This window comes from Sphaerodactylus townsendi, linkage group LG03, assembly GCF_021028975.2.
Source record: "Sphaerodactylus townsendi isolate TG3544 linkage group LG03, MPM_Stown_v2.3, whole genome shotgun sequence".
Taxonomy (NCBI): domain Eukaryota; kingdom Metazoa; phylum Chordata; class Lepidosauria; order Squamata; family Sphaerodactylidae; genus Sphaerodactylus; species Sphaerodactylus townsendi.
Genome location: NC_059427.1, coordinates 178,556,044 through 178,580,836, shown reverse-complemented (window position 1 = coordinate 178,580,836; position 24,793 = coordinate 178,556,044). Strand labels below are relative to the sequence as shown.

General features: G+C 44.4%; 1 protein-coding gene across 3 annotated transcripts in view; it reads right to left on the bottom strand.

The window, feature by feature from the left end:
• Positions 1-24,793, bottom strand: part of SENP1 (SUMO specific peptidase 1) — a 36,794-nt gene that overhangs the window by 4,192 nt on the left and 7,809 nt on the right. For 2 of the 3 annotated variants that reach the window (XM_048490484.1, XM_048490483.1), the window contains 12 exons: positions 24,650-24,734; positions 22,795-22,945; positions 19,854-20,013; positions 18,678-18,781; positions 18,339-18,589; positions 17,633-17,687; positions 16,840-16,878; positions 15,561-15,645; positions 14,704-14,847; positions 11,473-11,604; positions 8,124-8,327; positions 6,589-6,668 (listed from right to left, as the gene is read on the bottom strand). In XM_048490484.1, the coding sequence (XP_048346441.1) occupies positions 6,589-6,668; positions 8,124-8,327; positions 11,473-11,604; positions 14,704-14,847; positions 15,561-15,645; positions 16,840-16,878; positions 17,633-17,687; positions 18,339-18,589; positions 18,678-18,781; positions 19,854-20,013; positions 22,795-22,945; positions 24,650-24,734 (1,490 nt within the window). Of the gene's footprint in view, positions 1-4,046; positions 4,115-6,588; positions 6,669-8,123; positions 8,328-11,472; positions 11,605-14,703; positions 14,848-15,560; positions 15,646-16,839; positions 16,879-17,632; positions 17,688-18,338; positions 18,590-18,677; positions 18,782-19,853; positions 20,014-22,794; positions 22,946-24,649; positions 24,735-24,793 lie in introns of all 3 variants that reach the window. The other variant, XR_007243984.1, reaches the window with a different exon arrangement.

Sequence of the window (24,793 nt, the reverse complement as noted above, 5' to 3'; positions counted from 1 at the left end):
CCTGTCCCCACCCACAACAAACACCCTGTGAGGTAGGTGGGGTTGAGAGTGCTCTGAGGAACTGTGACTAGCCCAAGGTCACGCAGCTGGCGTGTGCTGGAATGCACAGGCTAATATGAATTCCCCAGATAAGCCTCCACAGCTCAAGCAGCAGAGCGGGGAATCAAACCCAGTTTCTCCAGATTAGAGTGCACCTGCTCTTAACCACTATGCCCCTGCTGCTCCCAGGTGGCTCTCACTCAATATTGAAGAAGCTAATGGGGCGATTAGCAGCCCTCTCAGTGCCTGAACACAAGGTTCCATTGCACTAAGTTGTATCTGTTGTGTTAAATGCGGAAGCTAGAGGCAAGAAATAATCCACTTGGAGAAGTTAGTATCTAGAGCAGGGATCCCCAGTGTGGTGTCTGCGGGCGTCATGGTGCAAACAGACTCCTTCTCTGGTGCCCAGCAAGTGATTTTAGGAAGGGGGTGGCCAAGGTAGGGCTTTTGCCCAGCACCACTTCTGCTTGGTTGTGCAGATTTTTTTTAAAAGCTGCTTGGACAGTAGCTGCCACCACAGCACAAGGATCTGCACTGTGTTAGTGAAGTTAAGGGACAGATTCTCCATGGTGCAGCACAAAGGATCTGGCTGATCCTTCCCTTCCCAATGCTTGCCAAGCCCCAGAGGACGGGGAACAGATTTCCGTGCTGCTCAATCCTTTCGTGGCTGACCCTCCCACCTGTGGCAGTCATTTTGGTGCTGCACACATCCTTGCAATGTCAGAATTCTAGATCCGTCTGCCGACTCTACCCCTGATCTTGAGATAACATGGGGTGAAACGGCAGCTGCTGGGATATAGTATACATTTTGGGATACATTATATTCATTACATTTCTATGCCGCTTTTCCACCCAAACCAGGTTCCCCAAGTTTCACATGAAAACATTTCAAGTTTCACGTGAAAACATTTCAACCATTACAATGATGTTAAAAACACACACACATATATATAGTTCAGTTAAAACAAATAAAAACATGTAAACACAAATACATATATCCCACCACAATGCCATACTTCACAATTACGATTTCTAACTGCCTATTTCTACAGTTTTCTGCAATCCTTTTTCCTTTGTAACTCCACATAGAATGTACACACAGACTCAGAAAAGCCAGGTGAATGGCAATGCTTTGATCCTTGAGGGGGCCAAATAGGGCCTCAGACACATAATAGTTATTTCTTCCAGCCAGTGGCATTCAGAGCAGCTGAACAACAAACTAGCTTAACTACCTCCTTCCAAACATTCAAAAATCAACTGCCTTCACTGGGTAACCATTTCCAATGGCTCGACACTAAAATGCTGTGCCGCGCTTCCAAAGCAAACAGGTCCCGTCCAACTTGTGCTGGGACGCATCGTGCCGGATGAAAGACCTGTTTGCTAAACACAATCCCCTGCCCAACCCCTACCTTACTCCAAATAAATGTAACCCATTCAGTCTGGTATGTCTCCGGCAAACAAACTGAGCTGTTTTAATTATACGTTGTACAGTTTTCAGGTAATTTTTTGCAACTGATCCACTGCAATGCGAGTCCCAGGATAAATTTCAGCAGCGCTTTCACACAGGGACTTGGGACTATTTTCGCTTCTCCCTGTTTCTTTTTAAAGACATGCTTCAAGATTGCATCAGCCCTTTCCTGTCACTGAACTGAACTGAGAGATCAGACTGGGTTGCTCTTCTGAAAAAAAACCCATATGACCAATTTCATATATCCAAGGGGCCTTTAGACTGTGTTTCCTGAGAAACATGTGCCTGCATCCGTCAAAGTTCTATGGCAGTGATGGCGAACCTATGGCACTGGTGCCAGAGGTGGCACTCAGAGCCATCTCTGTGGGCACGCACAGAGTTCATCATGTGGGGGGAAATTGCCCCCCCCCCCCAAACACATCTAGCCTGGCCTGGGCCGCTGTGCTCGATTATTAGCATTAAACCTAAGACCTAGTTTTGGGGAAGCAGTATAGGTAACCCTGTTACGCGCTGTTAAACCCCACTGATTTTCATGCAAAGAACTGAAACGCAATCCTTTACCTGGGAATAAGCTCGGTTGCTGGCAATGTGGCTTGCTTCTGAGTCAACCCTCCTAGGGTCATGATTCACCCGTTCGAAGAGTTGCACGGTTGCTTCAAAGCAAAGCCACCGACTACCACCAAGCTTACTCCCGAGTAACGCATGCCTCAGAGCCAACCATTTTTTCTAAACTAAAACCTCAGTATTCAGGTTAAATTGCCGTGTCGGCACTTTGTGATAAAGAAGTGGGTTTTGGGTTGCAGTTTGGGCACTCGGTCTCGAAAAGGTTCGCCATCACTGTTCTATGGCAAACCCTTTTCTCTTCCAATGACAGACTTTTTTTTCCTTTTTGTTTATTAAAACCCGCTAGATAAATTGTTCTGCTGGCCTACAGTAGGTCTTTTGGATCTTGAGCTCTGTTTTTAAACAGCAATAAGATGATGGCTTATGGGGATGTAAAATAGGTCATATAGCAAAACCAGCCCTACAGCTACAGCAACTCCAGAGTTGTCTAAAAGGTAAAGGTAGTACATGCAAGCACCAGGTCATTACTGATCCATGGGTGATGCCACATCATGATGTTTACTAGGCAAACGTGTCCAGGGTGTTTTGAAGAAGAAGAAGAAGAGTTGGATTTATATCCCCCTATGTCTCCTATAGGAGACTCAAAGGGGCTTACAAACTCCTTACCCTTCCTACCTCACAACAAACACCCTGTGAGGCAGGTGGAGCTGAGAGCGCTCCGAAGAGCTGTGACTAGCCCAAGGTCACCCAGCTGGCGTCTGTTGGAATGTACAGGCTAATCTGAATTCCCTAGATAAACCTCCACAGCTCAGGCGGCAGAGCGGGGAATCAAACCCGGTTCCTCCAGATTAGAGTACACTTGCTCTTAACCACTACGCCACTGCTGCTCCCGTTCCCTTTCCCAGTGATCTACACTTTACCCCCAGAAAGCTGGGTACTCATTTTACTGACCTTGGGAGGATGGAAGGCTGAGTCAACCTTGAGCCAGCCATCTGAAACCAGCTTCCATCAGGATGGGACTCAGGTTGTGAGCAGAGCTTTGATCAAAGTACTGCAGCTTACCACTCTGTGCTACAGGGCTCCCTCAGGTAAAGAGAACATAAAGGAGCAAGTCTCGGTGTGAGTGCAGAGCAGGATGGAATAGACATATTCCACCACCACCCTCTGCCCTCAGTGACATACAGAAGACTCGGTCCACATGCCAAGGCAATGGAACCTCTTTGCACAACCTGACCCTCTTTGCATGTCAGAGGTGAGATCCACAGGAAAAAAGTGACTTGCTGTTTCTTTTAAGGCCTGAAGCGGCTCTCACTCAATATGGAATTTGCTAGACTTGCACAATCTGCCCTACAGGTTTGCACTGGTGCCCATGTAATGCAAAACCAGGCTTAACATTTGGAAGGGAAGGGAGGGTGGTACATGCCCAATCAATGGCTTTCTAGTAGACTTTGTTCCATTAGCATCAGACCACTGAGACATTGCTTACATGGTAGGATTTCAGAACCTTCTAGCCTTCTGGATAATTCTTAACTGGGGACTGTTCATTTCTACCTTAGATTTCACAACCAGGCACATTTCATATCCCAACATATGACAGCGCAAGCGCCACAAAGAAGATAAATATACAACCAGAAGCTGCCCTGTATTATGAGAGGCCATTTTGCCTCAAATGGTCTTCTTGGGGCTCGTAGTGGCTCTCAGGTAGAGAAAGCCCCCTACCAACACTGGCTACCTGAAACCTTTCCAAGATTAATTTCATTTTGACTCTATACCCGCTCAGGTTAGATTATTTTGCATCAACTGATTTTCAGAAGGAAGAGAGGCATTTTTTTTAAAAAAGACCCCATCATAATAAGTCACAAGGTTTATGGCATCCCATAAATCTCCCCCTTTTCTAAAACGAGCCAGACAGATCATTCCAAACTCACCAAAATCAGGAAGCTCTAAAGATTGAAAGCATGAAAGGGTCACTAACCATGAATAGGACCTCCGTCCCCTCTTCCCGGTGTGATCCTCCCACTGCATTCAACCAATTAAAGCCTCCTGAAATGAAATAGAAAAGGGAAAAGCAATTACAGGGAGGGCAGCAACAACGAGCCAAAAGCCCGGAGTCATTCTACCTGTGGCCCTAGCTGTCCTGCCAGGCCTGCAGGCTATCATAAATCTAACTACGCTCCCATCTCACCAACAGGAACAGATGTCCCAGGACGAGTCTGAGTTCACGTTGGCCTTCCCTGTACACTGGTATTTGCTTCTGTAACTTCCACAGCTATTGTGAACGACAAGCAGGACAGGAATATTACACGCAGGCAAAAAGTTGGAGCAGCAGCTTTGCTTTGGGGAAGATCTATCAACAGGAACTAGCACAAGTGGCAGAAAAGCCACAAAACACCCAGCTGAACCATTCCAACCATTAGTTTACAAAGCTTTCCTAGCGATAAGACAAAATCTTGTCCTGCATGTACCCGAAAAATTAGCAAGTCCTTTTTCCTTCCCATAGGCCCACTCAAAGAAGGTTTAACCGAAGTTGCTTAATATTTATACCCGCTCACTCCAGACAATCATTTGCCAGAGATGGCAGTTGCTAATGGATGCCTTATTCCTGTCTGCCTCTCGTACAAAACACGTTTAACCCCAATAGGTAAAAGGTAAAGTTTCCCCTTCAGTCATGTCCAACCCTGGGGTACCACTGCAAGCAGTGATTCTATAGGCAAGCCTCTTTTGTGGGGTAGTTTGCCATTGCTTTCCCCGGCTATTCTGAACCCCAATACATCTGGGATAAAACAAAGATTACAAGCAGCATTCTCAGAGTCTCTTCTGATCATGATACAGCAGGGGAGGCCCAAAATACAGCTTGGAATGCAGCAAAAAGAGCTTCCCTTCTTGCATTAACAGTACAAGAGCGTATGCAAGATCTCGTGCAAAAGTTGAGGAGACACTGCGGGAACAGGATGTAAGCATGCTCTGGAGTGCTGAATTACTGAAGCAATAGAGGATGCAGCATAGCCATCCCCGTGACACTCATGCCTTCTGATAGCTGCAGATGTTTGAAAAGGTTCCGTCAGTTGCATGAGAGACACGTCTATTTCAAAACAGTGAAAGTCAAAACCAGTAAAATCAACTAATTGAAAAGGGTGACGAAGCCATCAACACCTGATAAAGGGCTTCCTAAATTAAAAACATTAAAATAGAACTGCACAGGGATGGTGACTGACATCCTACCATTTGGTACAAGGAACCTTCCTCCGCAGGAAACTCTGCATGTAGCTGAGTGCATTAAGTAGAGTCCAACCTGATAAATTCTGGTAAGAGAAATTTGGATTTATATCCTGCTTTTCTCTCCTGCAAGGAGTCTCAAAGTGGCTTACAATCTCCTTCCATTCTTCTCCCCACAACAGGTACCTTGTTTGGTAGGTGGAGCTGAGAGAGTTCGAAGAGAACTTTGGCTGGCCCAAGATCACCCATCAGGGTTCATATGGAAGAGTGGGGAAACAAACCTTGTTCACCAGATTAGAGTCCACCCCTCACGTGTAGGAGCAGGGAATCATACCGGGTTCTCCAGACAGAGTCCATTGCTTTCAATCACTACTAACTCACTGGCTCTAAGGCTGGGTAAGACTGTAGCACAGAGGTGTAGCGTACATCTCAAGCATGTGTTCATTATTTGAATGTTTAGCACACACCTTCACAGAACACTTGTTTGTTTTCTTGTGTGTTCCTCCAACAGCTGTATGATTACTGCCATCCTTATCCCAGGTAATCTGCTTGATCTGAAAACTACACTACTGTGACGACCTCTGTAATTTGCAATCACTCTGCCAAGATTGCACAGTGCAGATGTGGAGTGAAGTAAGATTCTCCCAATTTTAGGTAGGTCAAGCATGCCATTAGACAGCAGAAGTCTTTGCCTCTTTGTTCATCACATGTTGCCTTTGTACATGCAACATCCAAGTGATCATACTAATAGGCCTGAAGGCAAGAAGTGACCTTATTCTTATGGGATCTTTCCTAAAAAGCCATTTTTAGCGACCAAACTTGACACCTCCAAGGATGAAGCCAGCTGGAAGTTCAAAATGAAAGTTAAATTTCCTGGAGAGTTGCAGTAGCATGAGAACAAACAGAACACAATGTGTGTTGCAACACATTGTTGTTAAAGGTATTCATTTTGTGCCTGTATTTTCTTCCTCTCAAACTACTGATTCAGAAGTACACAAATTTCTCCTTAGAACTGCAAAAGTCTGATTTAAACCTCCCCACTTTTCATAAAATTGAATGTTAGGAACCCCTCGGGTCCTCAAAGTTTACTGTAGCCTGTTTATTTTTACTGACATCTTTTTGGGATGTCTCTATAAAATTAAGGCATATCTCTAATGCTGTGATAGCCTGAGCCACATTTTCATGTCACTCTGTGCTAGTCCCTCCAGCTAGGAAAACTTGAATGCATGGATTTCAGACTGAGATGGCCTGTAAGGCACATCCCACTAGTAGGACCATAGAAAATATTCTGGAATACTCACAATAGTATCTTGCAAGCTTCACTGTTCATTCCACCCATTGAATCATAGTAGGTGATGGTTTTTTTCCTAAAATCTATGACCTAAGACAGATAGAACACACAGTTAAGGCATCCATTCATGCGTTTTCCCTCTTAACTAATAATTCTCAGCCTTTTAAGGCATTTTCAACTTCCATGGCTTCCATTTTTCACTTCTACTGAGCGTATCAAGACGTACTGACAGAACCCGGCAAAACATGTTAGGCTTGACTCTTATGTGCTGTGTACCATGGGGAAGAAATCTAGGCCTGGGGAAGAAATCTAGGATCTGGGACTTTACCCTCAGGGTTGGGTAAGCAGTATAAAAGAATTCTCCACTGCTGGTTGTGAACAGCCATTAGAACAGGGGACAAGAGCTGTCTTAAAATCTAAAATGCCCACCTATAAGATGGCCCCTGTTAAGAATTACTGGCCTAGGCTGGAAAGAGTTCAGTTGTCTTGGCCTGAACATATGACCACCCTGGAGTGTTCCTGGATTCAGCTTTTTAAAAAAACAGATGCGTTGTGGCCATCAGTTAGATCTGTATCTTTTCCTCGATTCTGACAATCGAATCTGCACCTACCTAGCAACGTCTATTTATGCTCTGTATCAACCAGATTGGACCACTGTTAACACGCTGTATGTGCAGCTACTCTTGAAGGCAACTTGGAAACAGCAGTTATTGCAAGTACAGCAACGTGCCCCTTGACTGGTAAGGGGTGCTATACATGTACAACACAGATGTCACAAAGACTGTGCTTCCAGCAAAATTCTGGGCTCAATTCAAGGTGCCAGTTTTGACCTATAAAACCTTTCACAACTTGGGAGCTACATTTCACATACTTGAAGGACTGGTTCTCACGGTCTGTGTCTGGGTGACTTTTAAAACCCACACACGGTCATATTTTCATAGTTTCCTCTTTCTGGGAGGTTTTACTTATCCTCTGCAGGGCTTTTGTTTTTTTCTGTGATCCCCCTCACTTTATAGAATACCTTGCCAGAGGTGGTGTGTACCAAGCCTTTTCTGGCAAAACTTAGGAAACTGCATGAGGAAGTATTATTCCATTGGTATATGAAATCAGAGTTGATATGTAATGTTGATTTGCTTTTCTAATGCCAAGTTGCCTTTTTGAGCTTAAAGATTCCATTTAGTGTTTTTTGAGATGGGTTAGATTAAGGAACATGCAGATGAGGTTAAGGAACACGTAGATGAGGTTAAGGAACACGTAGATGAATACAATCAGTTCTAGACCAAATATTTAGATCAGGAGTTCAATGGTTATTGCTTTTTCTTAGATTTCATATCTCTCCATGATTTTTATTTGTGATATGGGTATATTTCATTTCATAACCTTTACTGGCATAAGAAACAACAGAACAATAATACTGGTAGGAGCGAATAGTTAAGAACGTAGATATGGGTATATATGGTTTGCGACCTTTTAAAGTTGTTTTGTACTGTAAAGGAATAGCGGACAAACACTTCAACAAATATATTTTTTAAAAGCCATACTCACAGCTAAGCACCAATGGACACCAAGATGAATAGGCACCAACAAGATATCTACAGAAAATATGTCCACTTTTTTAGTCCAACGTTTTACAGCTTGATAACCAGCAGTTTTTAACTTGGTGAAGAAAAATGTGTTAAATGCATGAACAGTTGGAAACCCTTTCTGCTTGCTTCTCTCCGTCAACATATTCATATAGAAATTGATGATCTGATAGGAAGGGGGAAAAACATTGTTAGACAGTTGGGAGATAACTGGTCAATTTTCAAACTGTCTTTTTGCATTCATAGAAGAACAGTTGTTTGAACAGTTAGCTTTGATGGCTGGTAAGCCTGTTGCTCCAATAATCTCTTCTGACAAAAAAAAATTGCTCATTAATTTAAAAGCTGTGTGTACTATGTAAACTTTTCAGTACTCTAAACATTATGTGTGCATTTGATCTGCAATGTTTTAATTTTTGTAAAAAATCAGGTAATTTTGACAAGGGCCCCTTCCGCACATGCAGAATAATGCACTTTCAATGCACTTTGCAACTGTGCAGAATAGCAAAATCCACTTGCAAACAATTGTGAAAGTGCATCAAAAGTGCATTATTCTGCATGTGCGGGAGGGGCCAAGGTCCAGGGAGAAAGGGAAGCAAACCAAGATGTGCGCTGGTAGGGAACTGATAGCCACTGAAGTCAAAGTCTTGGGTTTAATTCATGAAACACCTATACTTCTTCAGACCACTGGTCAATCAAGGTCAGAAATGCCAACTGAAGATGCCAGCCACAGATGCAGGCAAAACATCAGCAGAAAAAGCTACTGAAACACAGCCATATAGCCCGGAAACCCCACAACACCCCAGTGATCTCGGCCGTGAAAGCCTTCGACAATACATTTTCAGACGTCATGTCCATTAAGCTCTGGGGGCATTTGCAGGGAAAGAGGCATGCAAGCACTTAACACTTTCCCTGCCTGCCAGTTTTCTTCCAAGACTCTTCTTCCAGCTGCTGCTCCCCACGTGCCCAAATTTTCAGACGAAATCGTGGGGGACCTCAAGGGATGCCAGTGGCCAGGGTCCTGGCAACAGAGAGAGCTGGAGTGACATCTGAATGCACCGCCCATGTCACCCATTTTCTATATTAAATGTCGAGTGTGATTCTGTTTATAGTGATGCCACAGTTAATTCTTTCTCTCCCACTGTCCAAACAAAATCCCATGAATAATAAGAAAAGCTGATAGTTTGGTTTGCTTATTTTCATGGTTTTAACATAAAATTAAAGTAATTGGTGAATTGGATCCAAGGGCTTCTTCAAAAAGAGTCCTTTCATTCACAGTCGTCTGTGATGAGTGGGCAAAAGACTTGCCCCTTTCTGTCAGCAAAAAAAATCCTCTGTATTCCTGTCTGGCGTGTTTGCAGAGGAGTAACAGCCAATCAGGGCCTACAGACAGCTGAAGGAGCCAGATTGGGAGAAAGGGGGGGAAGGTGAAAGAGAAAAACCTGGTGTACTTTCCGCTCTTACAAATTCTTTTACCAGGGTGGATATTTTCAGCTCATCAGAAAAGGCCTGAGCTTCAGACAGTGAGACTGGAGGGATCCTGTGTCAGATCCAGACTTGTGAGTAAGCGGGCTACAACACCTAATGTGTTCAGATAGAGTTTGTGTTTCCTGAGGATAAGGTGGGAAGAGCTTGGATTTACAGTTTGGATTTATTACCACCACCACCCCCCCCACACACACACCTTTTTCTCCTGTAAGGAGACTCAAAGGGACTTACAATCTCCTCCCCCTTCCTCCCTCACAACAAACAACCTGTGAGGTGGTGGGGCTGAGAGAGCTCCGAAGAGCTGCGCCTTGCTCACGGTCACACAGCTGGCATGTGTTGGAGTGCACAAGCTAATCTAGTTCCCCAGATAAGCCTCCACAGCTCAAGTGGCAGAGCGGGGAATCAAACCCAGTTCTCCAGATTAGAGTGCACCTGCTCTTAACCACTACGCCACTGCTGCTCTGGGAAGAAATCCTCTCTCAGAAGTGTCCCAAGTGAGCCTGGCTTTTGGGATAAAACAGGTTAATTTCAGTGAAATGAGAAGACTACCACAGGCTAAGTTGCTGGAATCACACTTATTCTGGGGGGAAAGGTCAAAGGTTTACTCAGAAATCAAAGTCTGGCTGATATCAAGGTAGGAACAGAGAAACAAGTTAAGTAAAATATTATAACTCTGTAAGCCCAGCAAATGTTTTGTGTTATATGTGTATACATTTTCAAGGCTCTTTACTAATGAAGTAACCCTCATCTGGTTATTATTGCTTTCATAAGTCACAGGGAGTGTCCATCGGGGCAGGTTGGGGTACATACTATATAGGCTAAACAACACAGTACCCTCTTTCCAAGGAGCATTTAAAACCATGCTCATTACACCATCTCTCAACAGCTCCCTAAAAAGATGTTGATGTCAGGGGCCTTCCAGAACTATGCTCCATAGGAGTTGAGATGCCGCAGAACGGAGTGGGTATCAGCCACAACTGCAGTGCTCACTTACTTAAGGAGAGGAGGCACAATCACAAAGATACCAGGCAGAGGTGGGATCCAACCAGTTCTCACCACTTCTCTAGAAGTGGTTACTAATTTTTTCTGAGTGCCGAGAAGGGGTTACTAAAGCAACCTCCGTGCCCAATAGGAACTGGAGGTTGTCCGGGCGCGGCCCTGTCCCCAGCGCCCGGACTCAGCACGATAAAAGGAGAAGGGAAATGGGCCTCTGGAGCTGCCGCTGCAGCAGGGACTGGGGAGGGCATTGGCAGGGGAAGGGAGTGGTAGAGAGACAAGGAGCTGAGAAGGGGTGGCTGCCCAGCGCTGTGGGGAAACAGGCTGGTGAGCCCCGGGCTTCACACCGGCTGCTCACCCACCCCACCCCTGTGAAGCATAACAGGGTGGGGCAAGGAAGCCGGGGAAGGGGAGAAGCAATCAGAGGGCTCTCTTCTGTGAGGCAACAGAGAGAGGGAGAGGGGTCAGGCAAGCCGGTGGTTCTGGCAAACAGCGCCGGGACCCCAGGCCAGGGTACGGGAGGAGGATACAAGGCATGGCCTAACGCAAGGCACCCTGTGGGCAAGACTGTTCCTTGGCCCTCAGGGCCAGGCTAAGATAACATCGTCTGGGGAGTCCAACCCCCAGGTCAGGGAAGGTGGGTCGGTACAGCCACTTGCGGGGCCGGGGCAACTAGGGGAAACGCCACAGGGGTGCGTGTGTGCGGCGGCCCCACTGTTTGAATCCCACCACCATCGGAACCTGAGGTTTTATACAACCATCAAACAGCTACAGACGACAAAAAACTGTGTTTAGGCACAAGATGACAATTCCGCAGTGGACAGGGTTACCTCATCGTTGAGCCAGTTGAGGTGATTCAGGGTGTGAATGTCTTTTCTAGTTATGGTTAACCGGAAGGCTTCACTCAGGACCTCATCCTGGTTCCCACCTCGTAAAACGCACTTGATTTCCCCTTCCATCGCCTGAAGGAAACAAAAAGGATGAAAAACATCTGCTACTTCACCGGAAGGACTTAACCCTAACCCAAAAACAGATCACTCATTCAAATGATAGGAAAAGACCTCATTACAAAGAAAATAGACATGTAGAATATAGACATGTAGTGTTGAATCATATTCCTCATACCTGAATGTATGCTCAGTTAATGCAAAAACACTGCTTATTTCAACTATACTGAGGGTGCAATGGGGCTCACAGAGGAACACTCAAATAGCCTTGATGAATGATGGTTTCCTCAGAGAGACTGCAAGCAAGAGGCAGGAAAAGGTGAGAGAAATTTCAATTTTGAGCTGCTCTGGCCAGGCATCAATATAGCCCAGGAGTGCTGCTGAGGAGTAAGACAGTCACTTTGCTACTGCAGAGGATTTCTGTGACTTGGAGGGGATATTTTCACCATTCTCCTCCTCTACTGTAGACCTCTCATTCCTCCTTCATACTGGGGTGGGGGTGGAGGACCCTGTCCCCCCTAATGCATGTATTTGGTGGAGAATTTGCACTGCATTTAGAGAGACGTGATAAGGATGTTCAGCTGATGAAAATCCCATCCAACATTGGAAAAGTTCTACAGCAATCTTTTCTGAGCCTGTGGGCACATCTGGAATTTTGATGTGGCATGGTGGGTACAGTAACAAAATGGCTGCCACAGGAGGCGGAGCCAGCCACAAAATGATCGCCACAGCTTAATTCAGCAACTTCAGCTGCTCTGAATGCACGGTGGCAGGGGAGAGCAGAGTAAAAATTAAATAAATAAATAACACTGTGTGGATCCTTTCGCTGTGCTGGTAGCTGCTGCCACAGCAACATTTTTAAAAATCTACATAGCCAATTGAACCTCCAATGGTCAATCAGAAGCCCTGCTGGGCAAAAGTCCCGCCTGCCTCCACCCACCTCCTAAAAAACACTTGGTGAGTTCCAGAAAAGGCGTTGGCAAGCATCATGGTGCTCACTGGAACCACGTTGGGAATCCCTGTTCTATGGGATTTGAACTGGTATGTCAATGTCATCAGAAACCACAGTTATGGCTGAAGGAGATCAATCAGCTAACTTCAAACTATGGTTTCGGATCGCAGTTTGATGTATCCCAGCCAACCACAGTGTTCAGATGACCCCACTAATGACAGTTAAGCCAGGCTGCAAATGACATCCAAACAGAGTTAAGTGATTTCTCAAAGAGTGTGCTGGGCCCAGCTATAACAACAACCACCTTTATTAGGCATTTAAAATAGGCTCTAGAGTGTTACCAGACATTTATAAAGTACAAATCAAGAGTATATTCAAAATGCAGACAGAAAGACTGTATACAGCAGTATACATTACTTAGAAAGTTCTGTCACTTGTAAAAGAAATTTTGCTACTTTTTCCAAGAGCTCGACATCTGCATTGTTTAACAGAAGCTGCACAACAGGACTGCCAGAGTCTCCTTCAGATTTGTCTAGGGTCAGCCTGGGAGAGAAATTCCTAATGCCCACAATCTTTGATGATTGGCAGTAGGCCTACACAAGCAGCCTAATTCTACAGCTGATAGAAAGGAGAGGGCCCTCAAGTATTAGTTACTATGGGGCCTTAGAATGAAACAACATGCCAGTGAAAGTGTTGACCTTGGATCTGGGAGGCCCAAGTTCCAATCCCCCTTCTGACTTACGACCCTTGTTGGGAGACTTTAGGCCAGTATCACACTCTCTGCTTAATCCATTTTGTGAAGATAAAACAGAGAAACCACGTTCATAAGCCACGTTGGGTTTCCACTGGGGGGAAAAGTAGGTATAAAATAAATAAAATGCAATTTTGATTCTTTCATAGCTCACTTTTCCCCCCAATGGGAACCCGAAGTGGCTTATAACAGTTAATCCCCCCTCCATTGGCTAGTCAGATTAGGATGGTGAACTGAATTTAATAATGCCTATCTCATTTATTTGTAGAATTACTGGTGAACTCGTAAAACTTTGTATTTGACTTTTTTTTCTGAATACAATTTTTATTTGTAATAAAAAAGAAATAAAACGAACTAATAAAAACCAAGGAGATTTGTAAGAGCCCAGTGACAGTGGTAAGCTGCAGTAATGCAGTCAATACTCTCCTCATGAAACTCTAACTCTGAGTTTAATCCTGATGGAAGTCAGTTTCAGGTAGCTGGCTCAAGGTGGACTCAGCCTTCCATCCTTCTAAGGTTGGTGAAATTACTCATCTTACTGAAGGTGAAGTGTAGACAACTAGGGAAGGCAATGGCAAACCACTTTGTAACATAGTCATGATGTGGTTTCATCCCATGGGTTAGTAATGCACAAGTAAGGCAATTTATAGGAGCGCAGGTTAGGGATAGTTAGTTTCCTCCATGTATTATCAGGGAGTGTGTTAGATAGGTATAGTCAGCTCTTTTGGAGGAAATCAGATAATATTGTTAGGTTATTTTCTTTACAGCAGTTATAGCGTAGAGTAGTTTGTAGCTCTATTGTTAGTGTTGTAGTGTTAGCGCTATAGTGTTAGTGTTATAGTGTTGTAGCTCTATTGTTACTGTGCTGAGATATGATTTATTGTTGCAGTATTGTTAATGTTTTGATATATCGCTAATGTACTGAATTGTTAATGTATTGATATAGTGCTGCTGTTATAACTGGCTAACGCTAGGTTTGATGTGTTAAGTCGCCATCTGTAACTTTGTTTTATTTTACAGTTTTATGTATGTTATTTTACAAGTTTGCATTCTATTTAATGTTATATTATGTTGTTCGCCACCCTGAGCCCTATGGGAATGGGCGGGGTATAAATCTAAAAAATGAAATGAAATGTTACCTTTACCTTTTAGAAGAGTACCTCGGAGATACAATTGAGTCAAGATTATCCAGGGAGATGTTAATTGTGTGAAGTGCTCTTTCATGAAAAATAATCCCTGCATTCAAAAAGCTAAGGTATCAAGGACAACAGGATATGCTACAGTCACTTCTGCCAAAATCAAGTTTTCTACATGCTATGTGTAGTGAAGATGCATGTGCGCTCATGACTCATTCTGCTCTCAGAACCCTGCTTTTGACCCTCAAGCGTGCCAGCATAAACTCACAACTTACTTCGGTGAGTTCAGGGAACTCATCTTCACCGTCAGCTTTCTTTGGTTCTTCCAGGACAACCGTAACAGGAATCTCCTTTTCAAGAGGTACTCTCAAATGTAGGTCGACTGAATCAGGTACAGAAAACTCCTGCTTCTGCAGTCTCTGCAACAGACATTCTTGAGATAGCAAGATTTCATTTTACAACTTTGTTTTTGCACTTTTGCAGTGGGGCTGGGGTGGGTGGGGGGGATGACGGACAAACATTCTGACATTTGATTTATATAAGGCCCAAAACATAACTTTAATGGGGCAGGGAGCAGGGAATCAGCAGTGAAAATCATATTACTGCCACTGAATGTGGATCAGTTCTGCTCCTTTCTTCGTTTTCCATTTAAAGTTCAGTATTTACTAAAAAGGAGTTGCGTGGTGTAGTGGTTAAGTGCTTGCACTGCCACTAACACGGTCAGGAGTTCAAGCCCCCTGTGGGTCAGATATCCTGGTAGCTGGCTCATGGTCAACTCAGCCATCCATCCATTCCTTGGTTGGTAAATGAGTACCTAGCACAAAGCTAGGGGGTAAAGCATAGCTGGGGAAAGCAATGGCAAACTACCTCACAAAAATGGCTTGCCTGTGAAATCACTGCTTGCAGCGGTACCCCAGGGTCAAACACGACTGAAGGGGAAACTTTACCTTTATTTACTAAAAACTCCTATCTAGGCAGTCTGACAGTAACAGCAACAACTCTTTTCTTATGGCCAGCAGTTGAACTGATCATTATTATTCTTAGCAAAGTAGGAACCTGGGAAATTGGGTAGCCTTCCCCAGCTCAGTTTGAAATCCAGCATTAACTCAAGAAACCAATTTGAGTTTCTCACCTGGCTCTGCAGCTGCTGCGCCAAAGCTTTCTGCTCTTCTATCTGTCTCAACCTCTCACGGGCTCGGGAGTCATACACGCTGGTTCTTTGTATACAGAAAGCAAAGTGTTCAGTATTAAAAATGAACGTGGGAAAAGTGAATGCACATTCACATTTTGAAACCAGATGACAATCTCTGGCATTTAGTTGCTTCACTTTCTACATCTATCAGCATGGCCAAACTCATTACTGATGATTTCAGAGAGCCAAAAGGGGTTCACGCAACCCCAGAATATAGCAAAATGCCACAAAGTTACTTAGGTTTACTGAAGGCTTAATTTTCTTTCTGATGGCAACTGTGACAAGGCATTCATCATCAAATAAAGGGGAGAGGGAAGGACACCTATGGAAAGGTGAAACCTAAATCACATCATCAGTCAGCTGGAAGGAGTTTGCATTTCCGGTATCTCCAATGGCTAGTTCTCTTATGCAGAAAGATGAGGGGGTAATAAAGTGGTGGATTGAATTATAATACTTCCTACTAAGTAGAGGAAGAGGAGTTTGGATTTATACCCCACCTTTCTCTCCTGTAAGGAGACTCAAGGTGGCTCACAAGATCCTTTCCCTTCCTCTCAACACAACAGACACCTTTTTGCTCTGTCACCCAGGTCACCTAGCAGGAAGGTAGGAGTGTGGAAACACATCTGGTTCACCAGATAAGCCTCTGCCACTCAGGTGTAGGAGTGGGGAATCAAACCCGGTTCTACAGATTAGAATCCACCTGTTCTTAACCACTACACCACACTGGCTGTACCATCTTCCTTGCAGATACTACTATCTCAAGCAGGGATGCGCTGATCAGTTTTTATCCACAGGTTTCTGTGGTTAACTATGCTGGTTCCAAACAACTACACATTTTATTCCTCTGCATTGAAAGAATTTATGGAATTCTTTTTCGGAATAGCTCCAGACATTCCCTGAAAAAGCTAGGGTGATGTTCAGCTTGGGGAACCGCGCTTTCTGTTACTTGAGCCCCGTGCCCACATCCAAATCTTCCTGCCTAATGAAAACACAGTAGAAGAAAGCTAAAAGGAAAGCACATCAGCATACTAGGAAAAGCCCCCAAATCATTTGGGCAGTGGTTTCCTAAAAGGTTCAAAAGAAAGAAGGGCTGCATCAGCAAGCACCACCATGGCCTGGAATAATTCTCGTTGGGTTTAAAAGAAAAGCCTAGTAGCCAAATACATCCAGCCCTTTGCCGAATCAAAGCAGTAAATACCCAAAACAAGAACACACTTACAATTCTTTGATCCATAATTCAGCCTGGAAGAAAGGGGTACTGAAAGAGAGAAGGAAGTGTAAATGTTTCATGTGTGAGGGACACGGAGGAGGATTTAAGCTGAGGTGAACAGAAAAACACGGACAATAATTCAGTCCAGTTACATGCACTACTGTCAGATTAAGAGAAAAACTTCAGTTTAAAAGGATACTGGGACCTTAAGACCCTGATGGGGATCAGAGGATGAGAAAAAGCCAAGCTTGTTTACTTGGCTGACAGGCAAAAGGAGCTGATGGAGCTCCAGAGCTGTGAACCCACCACCAGGTAATGCTGAAAACAGGCTATAGAACAGCCTGAAGTGATAGAAGAGAGCAAGCAACCCCAGGCAGAAACCCAAGGAAGAGACCTCTCACACACATGGCATGAAAGGGAAGGGGGAGGGCCCCCGGCATCTGGACATGGCCCGCCCACCCTAGTAGAGGGAGGGGAAGGGGAGGGGTTGCATGCAAGGGAAGGGGAGGGAAGAAGGGGAGGGAGGCAGGGGTGGCATGCAAGGGAGGGGAGGGGACACACTGCAGTTCCAATCCCCAGTTTTCTGCCACCCCACACTTCACAGTCTGAATGCAAGGACCCCTGTAGTTGAAAAGCTACAAAAACAAAAGGATGAGGGGGTAGGAGCAGGCTGCTTAGCCTGTCCCAATTACTGGGCAGTAAGAAAAGCATATGGAAGGCTTTGTCTCCACCACAATCCCAAGCAGCAGCTTGTCCACTTGCTCCCCAGAATTTGGAAATGGGGGGGGAGGGGGACACTCACCTTGGTGCTGGAGTTTTGAAGTCTTTGCCATTGAGCATTATGACAGAATCAGACCCTGAAAGGAGCATGACACAGCATTCAGACCCTCGTTTTATTTTAAACCAGCACTTAGAACAGAAGTTGCTTTGTCCACATTTTGAGACCTGTGGCGGACTGGGGGTTCAAACTCTTCTTGGAACTATTCGCTGATTAGGTGAGCCTGGGTGGGCCAGATTTAGACTTCAAACCCAAGTGAGCTTATTTAGGAATCACATTCAAGAACTGCTTACAGGGAAGAGACATCAGTTTGAGGTGCATTTGCTAAATGGAAATGGTGTCAGATCACCTGAAGAAGGAAGAGGAAGGAATAAGGAGAAAACAAGGAGAAGGAGTTTGGATTTATACCCCACCTTTCTCTCCTGTAAGGAGGCTCAAGGTGGCTCACAAGCTCCTTTCCCTTCCTCTCCCCACAACAGACACCTTGTGAGGTGGGTGGGGCTGAGAGAGTTCCAAAGAACTATGACTAGCCCAAGGTCACCCAGTAGGAACGTAGGAGTGCAGAAATGCATCTGGTTCATCCGATAAGCCTCTGCCACTCAGGTGGAGGAGTGGGGAATCAAACCCGGTTCTCCAGATTAGAATCCACCTGCTCTTAATCACTACACCACACTGGCACACTACATCATTTGAAAACAGAGTGGGGTGGGGAGATCACATCTACTGTTACCTTCAGGCTGCACATCCAAAGGAGGTGTGTTATTTTGCTGAATTGGTGTACTGCTGTTCTTAGGCTCTAAGGTAAGCCATGATGGATAATTATCTGTGGAGAATGGCAGTGAATTGTGTGAGTGCTGCTGCGGAGTCCTGACAGCCTCTGGTGGATGGTTGCCTGGAGTGAGGCCATAAACCCCAGCTGGTTTCCGACTCTGACTTTCAGATTCTTTCACAAGGTTTTTACTGGAACTCGCACATCGGGGCCTGAAAAACAAAAGCAAGGATTAGACAATCCAAAATAACATTCAAAATAACAAAATAACCTGCAAGAAAGTGCATGTCCAAGACTCACTGTTGGAGAAAAAATAGTGAAGAGGGCTTGGAAGTGCAGAACTTTTTCCCCGTAACCACTTGGAGTAGCTGCCTGTAAACTTCTTTCTCTTCCTCTCGGACAGTCTGGGGAGGGTAAAAATGCAAGGGTGGTTTGCAAGTAACTCACAAAACTCTGGGTTCATGCAGACGTGCAATGTTTTGTCATACATAAGCAGAGAAATTTAATTTTACAAAATGTCTATAAGAAAGACATGCTTAACATGGATAAAGCCTTGCTATCATTTGTGAATCTTCAGATCTGACGAGCCTCTACAAGTCTTTATGCGATTATAGTTTGTATTTTGGTTTCTGATTATTTAGCTGTATTGAAAAAGCAGAACTGAAACATTTTAATAAATATTTAGAGTATGGCTCAAAAGACAAAGAGCAGTTTGGGTCGTAAGTCACAGGATAAAAGTAAAGATTATGAAGCTGAGGTAGGGTCAACTGTTCTGGGTGGAACTGTTTCCCTTCAACATCCCAGAGGGGAAGTTCACATAGGGAAATGTTTGCCCCCAAAAAGGGTGTATCCAACCACCTGTGTTCCACTGGGGATAAGCAACTGCTGCTTGCAAAGAGAGAGGGTGATTTTTGCAGATTTCTATTACAGACCCACATCAGGTGGGGTCTGGATTAGCTCCCAGCATTCTGAAACCAACTTAGTATAAAGGAAGTGAGAATCTGGATCACTTGTCTGTAGCATGTCCAATTCTAAAGGCACCTCTCTGCTCCAAATCTGTATTCATTGTAGGCAAGCATGAAGCCAAATATCTGTCTGACTGTTTCAGATCAATACATTAACATCAGCCCTCCTCATCCTAGCTGCTCATGTGAGAACCTCTCTTCTCTGCATACTCTCTTTTCCTGTACCTTTCCACCCCTGCATCTAACTTTTCTTGCTAGCATTCCCTCTCTCAATTCTCTTTCCCCTCCGTCAATACAACCCTGCACCTTCTATGTGCCCTGACTGTAGAAGCAGAACTAGAGATCTTGATGTCCTTTTTTCCTTTTTGCAACATGGCGTTAACTGACGCAATTATTGAGAGAGGTTTCATCACCATCAGTGTGATACAGTACAAATAACCTGTGTGTATGGAGATCTTCCTCACCAAACAAAACTCTTCTTTCATAAGCATCTCAAATATCTTTCCCTCACCTCTTCTGCTGTGCTGATGAACCTCCTCTGGGATTTCTTGGGACTCTGCAAGCGACAGTAGGAAGTGTTCCATGATGGACTGCTGACAGGTTTAATTGGAAATGATTTTTCATAGGCAGAAATATGATTGGATTTCCCTGCAAAGGAATTTGACGTCCCGCTGCAGAAAGATACCACACTGTTAGTCAATGTAGCAAGCATTACAGAAGTATCAATTTCTAAAAGTCTAGATGCTGCACACTCAAGCAGGAAATCAGAGCAACTTTGGTGAGGGAAGTTGAGCCCTGGGATCGTGGATCTGCAGGGTGGGAGGAGAGCCCAGAGGCGTATCAAGAGGAAATGGCAACCGGAGACAAATTATCTCTGGGTACCCCCCCACCCACGCCCGGCTGCTGCCCCCCCGCTGCCACCTCCCCTGCTCCCAGCAGGCAGTCCCTTCTACCCTCCACTCTGGGGAGGCCAGAAGGGGGGAAGTGGCAGCCAGGCGCCCTTGACCCTGCCCATATTGATGACAACACGGGTGGGGCTGAGGGCGCCCGAAGATGACGAGGCTGCAGGACATCCTGCTGCCTTGCCATCTTCCTGGTCACATGGGGGCCCGATTTTGCACCCCCCCACGTGATCAGATCAGTGATGTCTGGCCAAATACACCACTGGGAGAGCCTGCAGTGTGGTTGGGATAAAATTACCTTTCTTGTCATTAGAGTTACACTAATGGAAATGGGACAGAAAGTCTCTTTTTGTCCTCTTAGTCCACCAAATTCCAGCCCAATCCACATGGCTATTAGTTCCTGTGGATCCCTCAATCTTGGGAATCAACTTTCCCAGTCTAGATAAGATTTCTGAGGGAGAGAGGAGTGCAAGGAAGATTTATGATCCTTGTGCTCACAGATTATTGAATTTAACCCAGAGAAACGAATGGGCTTTGATATATAAATTAGGATGATTTTATTTAAAATCTGAATCTAAAGATCCAAACAATAAAATATCAAAGCTACCTGCAGTTTATATATTAGGTCACCAGATGGAGCTGGATTGCTGGACTTTACAGGGAGTGGAAATGTGACACTTCAAGGAGAGGGTCTGTGGAAGGAGATGTGAAGCACAGCACCACTGGGGAAGGGTTATTCTTTACCCTGTTCTTTTTACCCACGCAACCTGGCAGGGGCTACACCGTGTCCTGGTGCCCCACTACAAGAGAAACAACTTTTAAGAGGGAGTTCTGGAATGGGAAATCAAAAGGTTTTGCTTTCCCTCCCAGGCTGCTGTCCTTTGACCCTCAACCCAGCAGGGACTCAAACCAGACTGTCATTGTCACAAATGTTTAGGCTCTCGAAACTGCATATCCAGGTTGCCCACAGCCCAATTGCTACAAAGCTCACCATTTTGTCTCTTTACAGCCAACTCTTCCAACTTTTGATTTTGATTAAACATTTGATTAAACTTGGCCAGGTCTGAGTTCTACAGCTCTGTAAGTGAAAACCTGATTGAACTCCAGTCCACATCCTAGCATCTTTTTGGGGGTAGGGGTGGTGTTGAGCCAACAATACAGTAATTAAGCGGTCAAGCGATGTGGAATGTGTTGCTTTTTAGTATGAAGTACTTGTGTTCCCACCTACCAAGCTGGGTATGACAAATGAAAGAAAGCTTTAAGATGGGAGCTTCCAGTTGCGAGTGGAGGAGCAGCGTCTGAGCGTGAGCTCAGGAATCACCCATGCTTTGTTTTGTTTCTCACTCTCCAAGACTCCCTTAATGTAAGGGATATCTAGGGAGTAGATTTTACTTCCTTCCCGGATTGGGAGAGATATAGGGAAAAAATATTTTTAAAACACTGATGTGGATTTCACCACATGAAGCAACAACTATGAATCTAAAAGGTGGATTTTTAAGGTATAAAGACATACTGTTTAGAAAACAGGAAGTTTACATGTTAAAAGAAGGGGAGGAAATTAATATTAATAAGGAGCACTATCAGTAGTTTATTGTCAGAAATATAAGCAAGATAAAAAATAGGTTTTGAAAATAAAGAATCTCAATTGTGGAATACTATAAGAAGTATCTCTTATTAAAACTGTATAAGTTGTTGCTACAAATTGAAATGGAGTCAGAACAAGTAAAAAAGCATGATTATTTGATCCCAGACTTTAGACAAAACAATTACTATGAAAGAGTGGGGAAAAGTCAGACAGAGCACTGGTTGAACAAGTGTCCTGGTGAGGACCTGGGTGTTCACATTCTGGAACAATTGGGAGTTTCCAGAGCAATCTCAAGGGTTGTTCTGTGTAAAGTGAGTTACAGTAGTCTAGTCTGGAAGTGACTGTTGCATGGATCACTGTACTAGGTTGGGACCGGATAGGTCTTGTAACATATATAATTGGTGGAGACTGTGCAATGATAATGCTTGGAGATTACTCTCAAAGGCTGCACTCATTTAAAATGCTGTCAAAAGATCCCCTCTTTGATTATTACAAAGGGGAACCATATTAGTCTACTGTAGTAAATAAAACAGATGTCCCATTACATCTTAAAGACCAGCAACATCTATTTCTGTGAAAGGTCATAGACTTTAAATGACCTTTCTATGAATGGTAACAGTCATTAAAGTGCCAGGAGTTATTCTATTACAGCCCGCTTTGACTACAAATGTTATCAAATATCCCAGTATGACATAGGTGTCAAACTCGTGGCCCTCCAGATGTTATGGACTACAGTTCCCATCATCCCTGCCAGGGGATGTTGGGAACTGTAGTCCATAACATCTGGAGGGCCACGAGTTTGACACCTGTGCACTACGACAACAGTGTTCTTGGAATAGTAGTAAATTACCTTTTGATTTGCAACACCTGACACCAAGAGGCATCTGGTTGTCTAACCTAATCTTTTTATTATACTCAGTATGTATTAGGAATATCATTTATAAGAAGAATGAAACTGTATGTACCTTGGGAATTTGCGAGTTTCAAAATATGCACTCCGACTTGGTCTGGGCTTCTGTAAAACAGAACCAAGGGTAGGAACACAGCTCCTCCACTGGCCATTGGCACTCACTCCAAATGCTCCTGCAGCTTGATAGCTCTCCGGGGATGATATTTCTGCCATGAAAGAAATACTGAACAGTAAGTAAGAAGCTCATAACCTCGCATCTAGGCTGTTAGTTATAAAATAATGTAACCACATCAAGTGCTGCTGGCCTCCACAGGAGTTCTATATAAGAACAAGCAATTTCTTATGGATGCAAAGTGCTGTCAAGTCACTTCTGACTCATGGCAACCCTATGAATCAATATCCTCCAAAACATCCTATCATTAACAGTCTTGTTCAGGTCTTGCCAACTGAGGCTGTGACATCCTTTATGGAGTCAATCCATCTCATGTTGGGGCTTCCTCTTTTCCTGATGCCTTCAACCTTTCCCAGCATTATTGTCTTTTCCAGTGACTCTGTCTTTCTTACACAGTGCTTTATTAATTTGAAAGGAATTATAGAAATGTCAAAGGAGATTTTTTTAAAAGTACTGCACCTGAAATCCCACAACCTGTTTGCCTCACTACTAATCAAATTGGGCTGTTCCTGCAACAGGGTGTACCTTTGCGACCGTCTCACCCCATATGTCCCAGGTAGGCCTCTGCGGTTGGCAGAGGCCAATTTACTGATGATCCCCAGCCCCTCCATGAGGCAGCTGGCCTCTACCCGGGCCAGGGCTTTTACGGCCCTGGCCCCTGCCTGGTGGAACACGCTTCCATCTGACGTGCGGGCCCTGCGGGACCTCGGTGAATTCTGCAGGGCCTGTAAAACCGTACTGTTCCACTGGGCTTTTGGGGAGGCCGGCTGCGGATTCCCACCCCCGGATGCCCCCGTGCTGAGTGCCATACTGCCTTTGGCACATCCGGTATAACATCCAGTCAGCACAGTGTGTCCCCTCCCGGCCTTCAGATCGGGCGCCACCATTTTTATACTGAATGCTGCTATGTTTTTATATAATTTATGGCACTGAACGATGAATGTTAACTTATTATGTATCGATGTATCTGTATTTATTGTACACTGTCCAGAGCCCTTCGGAGGTGAGTGGTTCCTAAATCTAACAAATAAATAAAATTAAATTTTAAAATATAGTTGTTTGTGTTTCAAGCAGTATTTGCACTATTGCCTTTGATGTGGTCCCACTTTATACCATGGTGGGGGCTTCACCCTTTTACGTGGGGCTGGGCATCAAGAACCCTTTGTGCAAATCCAAATAAGACAATCTTAACCAGCTGCCAAGCTGTTATATAGCACATGGCAAAATGTTTGCCCACGGTTTCAGAAGTTGTACGAATGTTCAGAGCAAACCAGGTGAAGGGATTAGTGATCTGGGAGACCCAGGTTTGAATCCCTCCTTTGCCATGGAAGCTTGCTGGGTGACCCCAGGCTGGTCTCACACACGCTCAGCTCAACCGACCTTCCAGTGTTGCTATTGGGTGGGATAAATGAAGAAGGGGAGAATGCTGTAACAAAAACTTTGGGTGTTTACTGGGGAGAAGAGTGGCATCAATGAAATAAATACTTGGGTCAAGCTAGCAATTTCTTATTAAGATCATCTCAGACTACTTCATGTTTCAACACGCACCCAATTTATTTTGATGAAAACACATTTTTCTAACAAGAGGGCATGACTCAACAGTTAAACAGCAGACAGCAGTAAGGAAGTCACACCCTAGAAGTTTGAGAGAAAGTTAATCTCAGCGTAGGTATTGTCACCTAAACAATTTAATAGCACTGAAGGATCCCTCAGCTGAAGTCAATACAGCCTGTCTCACCTGAACAATAATTAAGACTATGTGACGCATTTACAGTTGGACCACTGAAAGGTCTCTCTGGACTGCCAAACAAGTTTGATGAAAACTGAAACAAGGAAAAGACAAAATATATTACAAGAATTAATCAGATCCACTATGCTCAGG